General features: G+C 41.4%; 1 protein-coding gene across 1 annotated transcript; it reads right to left on the bottom strand.

Annotated features, from left to right (window-relative positions):
- Window positions 1-770: 770 nt before the first annotated feature.
- On the bottom strand, window positions 771-9912 carry LOC133892430 (heterogeneous nuclear ribonucleoprotein 1-like). Its single transcript, XM_062333196.1, has 4 exons — window positions 9746-9912; window positions 9277-9522; window positions 7994-9170; window positions 771-1162 (listed from the first exon to the last, which is right to left on the bottom strand). Exons 2-4 carry the CDS (start codon window positions 9502-9504, stop codon window positions 1149-1151), a joined length of 1419 nt encoding a protein of 472 aa, XP_062189180.1. The 5' UTR covers window positions 9505-9522; window positions 9746-9912; the 3' UTR covers window positions 771-1148.
- Between the last annotated feature and the right edge of the window lie 218 nt (window positions 9913-10130).

Here is a 10130-nt window from a genome sequence, read left to right as displayed (position 1 = left end):
AAACGGGTCCCCGCGGGGAAACAGGGGCGGAGAATGCTTCCCCGTACCCATCCCTGCTAGACTCGACAATGATATAATTTGTACCATTTATATCCTCGTGGGTGACGAAATCTCCCTATCTCCGTCCCCTAATAGGGGAATTTCCCACGGGGAATCAGGAATCGGATCCCCATTGACATCCCTAAGCATCAGCCAGCAGCCGCGAGATAGAGAAGAAAAAATTGCAGAAGATTTGCAGAAAACACTATAATACGTCCAAAATTCCAATAAGAAAAATCTCTGAGTCGAGACAAACTGAATGAGAAAATAGTTAAGCCAAAGCACATTATGTGAGACCTTTGTTGAAAACCATGTTCAGGAAGCAAAACAAGATCTCTACAAGCAAAATTATGAACTGGTATTTTCTGGATAAACTACATGCAGCTGCTTGTCCTTTGCTGCTTTCAAGTTAAAATGACCCACATCCACATCCACATAAGACCCAAAGTAACTTTCCAAAAGATAAGATGAGAAAGGAAGGACGGACACGCCGAAATGCTACCGAAATATATGAAAAGCAGCACTTAATTGTGAATTTCACAATGTTGGTGGGAATAACAACAATATGCAAATGCCAAATATGCATAATCAAATCCAAAGATCTACAGCAAAACATATGGCAGAAAAGAGGAGAAAACACTACATGTACGTATTTTTTGGTTGGCACCCCCAATAGTTTCACGAGCAAGTCATCAAATCTCTAGCATACAAATGGAATATTAAAGAGAAACTGAAAACAGGCAAACTAATGTAGGCATAAATGGGCAAGATAATACAGCATTCCTATGCTATACAAGTTCATCCGTATACAGATTTCCAGCTTATGTTGGAACACTTCTAAGTATGTGCCGCAATCACTACTGCACATCTCATTCAAAAAATCAAAAGACGTAGAAATTGGACAAAAATCTGAAACCTTCACAAAATGTTTGTATCTGCCCCTCTAGCATGTTGGTGCTCGTAAACAAGCAACTCTGTGGTTAGCTAGAACCAAGTAACTAACCTGTATATTAAACTGATATCACCAATTCACAGTCATGCACCTGGATGCCTGATAGAATTGGTGTTCCCTCTACCCCCAGTCATACATGTATATAATAATACTCTCCCTAGGAAGTGATACCTGCAAAAGTATACAACAAATCATTGTTAGAAATAAAAGTTTGATATGTGTCCTCAATATATGTTTCAAGAACAAATTGCAGTTGTGCAGTGCACCCAAACTTAATTCATTTAGAAACAACACATTGATGCAATCTTTCTGTCTGATGCAACAAATTACAATTGAAATAGAACACTAACAAGACAGCAAAAGCTAATATTCAGAACGGACTATGGCATCTGACCAAATGATCTATTCATGAGATGGACAGCCCAGTGCGCACTTTTGTCAAAACTAAAACCCAAATATTACAGCTCTACAACACTAGTTGAGCAAGAGCAAGATGACTGAGTCTCACTGAACCAACTTTAAGATCTTACTAGGCCCTCACTTTTTTGGAAAGAAAAAAGATGTTGTAGGATCATGCATCCTTGTGTATCCTTCAATAATATCTACTCTGCTGGCATTTTTAGCCAGGTACAAAATTAGCTACCTACATTAAAATTCTTGTTGGGATAGGCTAGAAATGAAACCCACAAAATCTAACTAACAAGATGATGAGAAAATAATAATGATAATAAAGGTACTAGTAATAGTAAAGAATAAAGTAATAACGGTATAAGAAGACTGAAGTATAAGTTATAGTTCTAGCACGTAGATTGCTAACTTTCACGCGTTTCTACATGTAGTTAGTTCTTTGGGATATTCCATTCCTTTAAGTTTCTCTTTACAGACTTCTCCCATGTTAGATTTGGTCGACATCTGTCTCTCTTCACATTATCAACGCACCTCAGTATCCCGCTATGCACAAATGACTCTGAAGGTCTCGATTGGATATGTCCAAACCATCTCAACCAATGTTAGACAAGCTTTTCTTCAATTGACGCTACACTTATATGGTCCTATCACGTATATCATCATTTCAGACCCGAACCTTTCTTGTATGGCCACAAATCCATCGTAACATACGCATCTCTGCTACACTTAACTGTTGGACTTGTCGCCTTTTAGTTGACTAACATTCGGTGTCATACAACATCACAGGTCGAATCGCCATCTGTAGAACTTACCTTTCAGCTTTTATGGCACCCTCTTGTCACAAAGGATGTCAGAAGCTTAGTGCTATTTCATCCATCTGACTTTGATTTTATGACTAACATCTTCATCGTTATCACCATCCATCTATAATATCGATCCCAAATATCGAAAGGTATCCTTCTTAGGAACCTTCTCCCTCATGCCTAGTATCACCGAAATCGCACTTCATATACTCAGTTTTGGTACTATTAAGTCTAAAACCTTTTGATTCTAAAGTATATCTCCACAACTCCAATTTCCTATTAAACTCTATCCTACTCTGGTCAACTAGCACCATATCGTCAGCAAAGAGCATATACTGAGGGATATCTCCCTGAATGTCCCTTGTGACCTTATCTATCACCAAAGCAAATAAATAAAGGCTCAAAACTGACCCTTAATGTAGTCCTATTTTAAGCACAAAGTCATCGGTGATATCTTCACTTGTCCGAACACTTGTCACGATGTTATTGTACATATCCTTGATGAGGGTAATGTATTTTGTTGTGACTTTGTGTTTCTCCAAGACCCACCACATGACATTTCTCGGTATTTTATCGTGAGCCTTCTCCAAGTCAATGAATACCATGTGCATATCCTTCTTTTGTTCCCTATATCTCTTCATAAGTTGCCTTATCAAGAAAATTGCTTCCATAGTCGACCTCCCAGGCATGAAACCAAATTGGTTTGAATATCTCCCTTATCCTTGAATATCAACTTAATTTCATGGTAATTAGTACAGCTTTGAACATTTCCCTTATTCTTGAAGATTGGTACTAATATACTTCTCCATTCTTCAGACATCTTGTTTGATCGAAAAATTAGGTTGAAGAGCTTAGTTATCCATGCTATTGCTATGTCTCCAAGACATCTCCACACCGGATACTATCAGAGCCTATCGTCTTGCCTCCTTTCATCCTTTTTAAAGCTTCCTTGACCTTAGCTCTATGAATCCTTCGTACAAATCTCCTTTGGTATTATCAAAAGATTCGTCCAGCTCAATAATAGAGCTCTCGCTCTCCCCGTTGAACAGTTCATCGAAGTACTCTTGCCATCTAGTCTTGATCTCATCATCTCTCACCAAAAGTCGATCAGTCCCATCCTCAATGCATTTGACTTGGTTGACGTCCCTCATCTTCCTTTCACGGATCTTGGCCATCTCGTATATGTCCTTTTCTCCTCCCTTTGTGCCTAACCGCTGATAAATGTCCTCATAAGCTCGACCCCTTGCTTCGCTCACAGCTCGCTTTGTAGTCTTCTTTGCCACTTTGTACTTCTCTGTGTCGTCCGCACTCCTGTCAAGGTATAAGCACATGAAATATTCTTTCTTCTGAAGCCACCTTCCTAATGCAAGTTGCCATATCATCCACATGTCGTTTGCGTTCTCTCTTATCTTCCAAGAGCCCTCGTTAATAACATTCTCCTTAAAGTTCTATGTCTCATCTCCTTTGAGTTTCCACGACTTCGTTCTTGCGATTTTGGCGCCCTTGTCCCGTCGAACACGTATGCGAAAGCGAAAGTCAACTACCACAAGCTTATGCTGAGGGACAACACTCTCCAGGTATAACCTTACAATCTAAGCAAGCATGTCTATCATCTCTTCTTGCAAGGACAAAATCAATCTGGCTAGAGTGGTGGCCACTACTAAAGGTCACTAAATGGGATTCTCTCTTTCTAAAGAAGGTGGTGTTAGCTATTATCAGATCGTAAGTCACGACAAAGTTCAAGACATCCTCTCCCTCTTGGTTCCTACCACCAAACCCAAAGCCCCCGTGCACCCCCTCAGACCTTACATTAGATGTACCTACATGGCCATTAAGGTCTCCTCCTATGAAGAGCTTCTCGCTAATAGGCACACTACTAGCCATGTCATACATGTCTTCCTATAATTGCTTCTTGAGGGGCATACGCGCTAATAACGTTGAAAACCAAATCCTCAACGACCAGCTTAACAAGAATAATCCTATCTTCGTGCCTCCTGACGTCCACCACTCCGTTCTTGAGGCTCTTGTTGATCAAGATGCCAACTCCATTTCTACTCGCGGTCCCCGTGTACCATAGCTTGAAGCCGGTATTCTCTACCTCCTTTGCCTTCTGTCCTTTCCATTTAGTTTCCTGTACACATAAAATATTTACACATCTCCTGACCGCTATATCAACTAACTCTCGCAACTTATCTATTAGGGACCCCATGTTCCAACTACCTAAAAGAATCCTACTTGGCTCGGTTAGCTTCCTTACCTTTCGCACCCGTCGAGACAAATGCGAAGACCCTTACTCATTTTTCACTACACCCGGGTGCCAATATAGCGCGCCACCAAGGATGCAACGACCTGATCCTTGCCCACTTATCACCGTATCCAGATTAAGATGCGGCGTGTCACCAAAGGGGTGATGGCCCGGCCCTTGCCCATTTAACACCACATCCGGGCTCAGAATGGCGTGTCGCTAATAGGGTTATACCCTCAACGGATTTCTTTTGGGTTTCATCTCCGTAAGTGTGGTTGGGTTTTTTATGTTGGCTCGCCAAGCCTATCACAACCCTCCTCCTTAACCCGGGCTTGGGACCGGCTATGTCGGTACAACATAGGCGGAGTTTCATGATTTTAAATCAATCAATTAAATTTAAGAAATGAAAATGCTATCAGAAATCCACAATATCTTTTCAACACATTATCCAAAATTGTGTTGTAGGTTGAATGCATAGGTGAAACAACATATACTTAGTTGTCAAAAGACTGGTTCCCACATTTTCAATAGTATTTATTACCATTTCAAGTGTGAACAAATGGATGCTTTTTACACTTAATATCCGCATCTTGATGAATAATTTAAAAACTAGACCAACCTAGTAGGATCCAGATGACTTTTTATTAAGAAGAAATAGGCATTGATGAATAATTAAAAAAAACTAAACCAACCTAGGAGGAACCAGGTGGCTTTTTATTAAGAAGAAATAGGCATCCAAATTCGCATCAAAGAGGACTCCAACTTGGGTGGTCTAAGCGTACATCCACACCCTCAACAAACTAAGCTTGGCTCAGTTCCTTTTGATGAATAATTACACAGAACAGGGAAACAAATGGCCTCTATTAGACAATAAAAATAATGCTGGGTGTTTTACAGCTACTAAGTAAACAGAGAAACATGCTAGAAATCTCACAAAAAAACCATCTGACCCACGATTTGGTGTACCCTACAACAACAGTCAACAAAGCCTTTTAGTCCAAGCAAGTTGGGGTAGTCAAGATGAAACCCAAAAAGAGCCACCAACAATTTAGTGTACCCTAATTATGATTAATTTCAATGATACAATAAATATGCTAAAAATCACACCTAAGGGGAAAATAATTGGCCCTCGATTCAGTGATCCCTAATTATGACTAAACCATACTCATTGGATGCCACTAAGGTACCTACTTAAACTCAAAATAAAGAACCTAGAATTATAGAAACATCCATCATTAAGGCATACTCAAGTAAATCTAACATGTTCCCCTTTTCCTTCGTGAAAAAAAAAACAAAAAGAAAAGAAAAGGAGCAGCATAGTGATTATTTTGTCGTCTCATAGCCCAATAGTGTGCAGCAGATCCCTCCTAATCTCTGAGGTTCTTTTAATCAGTGTTTTCGTATTTTTGAAATGCATAGACTTCTGTAGGTAAATACACATTCAGCTTGGATGGTATGCAAACTAGTAGGAATTAATGAGAATCAGCAAGGATCAGCCATAACTCAACTATAGATTAATGCAGAGTCAACTGGTGGCTGGTTAATTCCTACTGGTTGTTTAATACAGGCTAATAAAAATAATTTACAAGTGTAAGAAATTATTGCATGGCAAGTGTTGTGGTTTTGCTTGATGTTAAAATACATGGTTCATATATATACATGTCATGTGATCCAGGGTTAAATAGGAAGCAATTATACAGAACATATCCCAAAAGACTCAAGATTGCTTTCCATAGTTGAACAATAGACCTTATGTGAATGTTGTAGTAAAATTAATAAATTATATAAACTATATTAAAAATGAGCAAGCAATTGCACATGTATTTAATCTAATTTCAGTATGAAAGTTTAAAAACTAAGTGACGAACACGATGGCATGACTAGATTCTCGAAAAGCATATGTAGTCATATCAAGAATCTCAATGTTGTCAAGTTTCATGGATAATATACTAGACCATTGATTGAACGGACAAAAAACAATCAAACAGAAATGCAATAGCTTTGGGAACAAGAGCACTCAGAACAATACTTGCAGAAAATTAAAATATAAAATAACTTTTCATGATACATCTGATAAAAGGAATCAGAACCATGCCCAGCCTCCAAGACACTTCATTCTTCTGTCATACAATCTGGTACTGACTAATTGATGATGCAACACTGGGTATTTAACATATCTAGACAAGTGGTTTGCCTTTCACTCACGAAATTGTCAATAACCAAATGTTGGTAACTTCACATTTCCAACACTATACTGCACAATCAACTACAGGACGGTGCTACAAACTAAGTTGTAGCAAAGCAGTAAAACACAGCTTTCTGCCGGAAAAAGCTTGTCACAAAAAATCTCCAAGCAACATGCCCAATAGTAAAAAAACTCAACCGACCTAGGAGGAATTAGGTGGCACTATAAATAAGAAGAAATTGGCACCCAAATTCACGTCGAAGAAGACTCGAACCTAGGTGGTCTAGGTGTACATCCACAACCTCAACCAACTGAGCTAAGCTCAGTTCCTAACATGTCCAATAATCGTTGGATATATATGGAGTTCAAATCATACATGAATCGCTCCTTTGATTTACTCGGCACAATATTCACTGAAATAGCAAGACACTACATAGAGGGAAATCCCAGGTCAATTGAAAGGTTAATGCAAGTCTTCGATATTGGATTTATTCATCATCACTCAACATTTTAGAAGCTTCGACAAATTCATAGTCTTTCTAGTACATTTTAAGTGCACAAACAGAGAGCAATTCAATGCTAAACGAGAGCGCTCATATGACCTATGACTTTCATAGTTTGATTGCAATACTCCTATCATCTACCTGTAGCATGTAACTCAACTCAACAAGGAGAGAGAATACTCAAAAGAACTTATATCCACGACAACTATATGCATTTGACGAAAAACAAGTAAACAACAAATTACACCTGAATATTGAAACAGTAGTATGACTAAAATCCACTATGATGCAGGATAAAAGGAATGACTTCCTAACTTTGAAGATAAGTTTTGAGCATTTCATGGTCATATGAAATACGAGCCAATAATGTTATAATTATATCGATAATGGTCACATTCTAACAAGTCATAGGATATATGTCCAAAACCATATGAATTGTAGCTTTATCTGGTAGTGAGTGTGAAATATATAGAGTGGCATCCTGTAGTTGAACAACACTTGTAACAAAGGGAAATAAAACTCAAGCTTTAGTTAAACACAGACTAACTCTGTTCAAAATAAATGTTGTTGGGAAAGGGTACTTGCATTACTTATGGAATTTAGCATGCCCCACAGGGAAGGCTTGTTGTTTATGCTGCTGTGTCAACTGGCTTAAGCACATGTCATCGAACTTTTTTGTTGGAACAATAGACTTTTTTTTTTCTAAACTGAGTAAAAGATGATCAATTGCAATTCAAATATGTTTTTTTAATTTTCCCACCTATTGAGATAGCTAAATGATTATGCAACATATTTCTTTTTATACAGAAAGGGAAATATATGTGTAGCTCATAGCAAAATGTTGAAATGGCAACTGACCTCTGCTTGGCTGATTATTGTAGCTGCCCATGTAACTCGCTGATATATCTGATTTGATATCTGGATCAACATTTCCAAGATCATGACCAAATGGAGGCATGTGAACCTCAGATGACGTGAACCTCCAGTTTGTGTCACCATAAATAGAGCTGCTACCATATGCATCTGGGTTGTTCACTTCATATGTATTGGCTGATGCAGAAAATGGTTCACCTATTGTACCAGTTGAATTGCTCCTCCCATAGGTGCCAGAAGGCAAACCAAAGTTATTATCTCCAGTTCCACGGCCAAGGTTCCCCGACCCGAGGCTTGAAATGCTACCCATGCCATGAGCAGAAGTGAGACCTCCCCAATTAATACTGTCACCAGTAATACTAACTTGGCCTCCAATTCCAGTTGAAGCGAAAGCATTCATGTTTGTAGGGTTGCTCATGTAGTTTAAATTCCCATTACCCCAAACATTCCTTGACATTGAGCTCAATATTGATCCTGAATCATCAGTGAGGCCAACGTACCCAACAGGATTACCTAATCTGTTTGAACTACCATTGTAGTACGAGCCTATTTGCCGCCCGTTGGAGCTATTTATGAAACCAGAGTTTGCACCAAAATTTGCACCTGTCCCACCTTCAATATTCATGCTCATTCCATAACCAGGGCCAAATGAAGAGAAACCATTTCGTGCACCTGTCAGCTGACCAAACCTTCCATCCACCCTCATGCCATAACCTCCTATCGGGTTCGGGTTGTACCCCTGGTTGAAGCCACTCAGGAAGCTATGAGCCCTGCTCATAGCATGGTTCTGCCCTCCCGCAGGTGAACAGGCAACAGGTCCAGGAGACTGTTCCTTTGGAACAGCTCTCTTGACCTCAACCATTTTACCATTCAGCTCATGGAAGTTCTTGTGCAGAGCCTTATCCACCGCGTCTTCTGAATCGTAGGTGATGAAGCCAAAGCCCCTTGGCCTCTGTGTGTTGTGGTCGTACATCACAACCACATCGGTTATCACACCGAATTGCTCAAAATACCTTCTGAACTCGGCCTCGGTAACATTAGGGGGCAGACCTCCAACAAAGATCTTTCTCGTACGGCCCGGTCCAGGTGATCCGATGCTGCTGCCATTGCTCTTGCTCATTATACTGTGGTCGTCCCTGGGAACGGCTTTCTTCGCCTCCACCTGAATCACAAATGGCCAATTCAGCTCGCACAGAGAACAAAAAACAACAGCTTTACAAGAGAATTCCCAAAGAAGGCAAGGAAGCGAACTCCTATAACGTAATTACCATGCGGCCGTCGATCATGTGCTTGTCCATAGTGACGCGCTCGGCGACGGCGGCGTCAGCGAAGACGACGAACCCGAAGCCGCGGGCGCGGCCGGTGCTGCGGTCCCGCATGATGACGGCCTCGGTGACCTCCCCGAACCGGGCGAAATACTCGCGGAGGCGGTCCTCGTCCGTCTCCCATGAGATGCCGCCGACGAAGAGCTTCCCGGAGTAGTCCACCGCCTCCATCGCTCCCCTCCCCTCCCCCTGCAGCAACCCACATCCAGCTCACACCAGCGAGCCACGCAAAATGCAACAAAACAACAACTTATCCACTCAGCTGGATCCGAGCTGAAGTCAGCGCCGCGATCGGCGGGGCCGCGGAATTACGCGAAGATCCGTACCAGATCCGACCGCCCACGGAGCGGTTCGGCACCGATCGGCGCGACGCGGAGCCTCGCACGCGCTGGAGGGGGATCGGGAGACTTACCGGTCGGATGGCGGCGAGGAAGGATCAGGGGGCGCGTCGCCGCTGTCCGGCGCTGGCTGCTGCTAAGATCTCGAGGCGGGCATGGGAGGAAGAGGAGGGTGGGGAGGTTCTTGGCTTCCACCCCGCGATGAAATCTGGGTGGGAGGCAGGCACAGGCACAGTGCAAGCGAGCGAGAGCTATCAGCTCGCGGTGTTTATTAAACGACGTTAATGACTTTTTGCATGTACCACCTCCAGACACTCCATTTTTGTAGTGGCAGAACTTTTGTACAAATATGAAAAGATAAGTTTCACGATTTCCAACTGCAGGTTTGGTTGCTTACCGCACCTGCCAAAAAGTTTGACTTGCCACGGTTTTTTTTATGAACAGACCACCCGCCACAAT

Source organism: Phragmites australis, chromosome 15, assembly GCF_958298935.1.
Source record: "Phragmites australis chromosome 15, lpPhrAust1.1, whole genome shotgun sequence".
Classification (NCBI taxonomy): Eukaryota; Viridiplantae; Streptophyta; class Magnoliopsida; order Poales; family Poaceae; genus Phragmites; species Phragmites australis.
The sequence above is the reverse complement of the archived record's forward strand: the minus strand, read 5'-3'. Positions and strand labels throughout refer to the sequence as shown.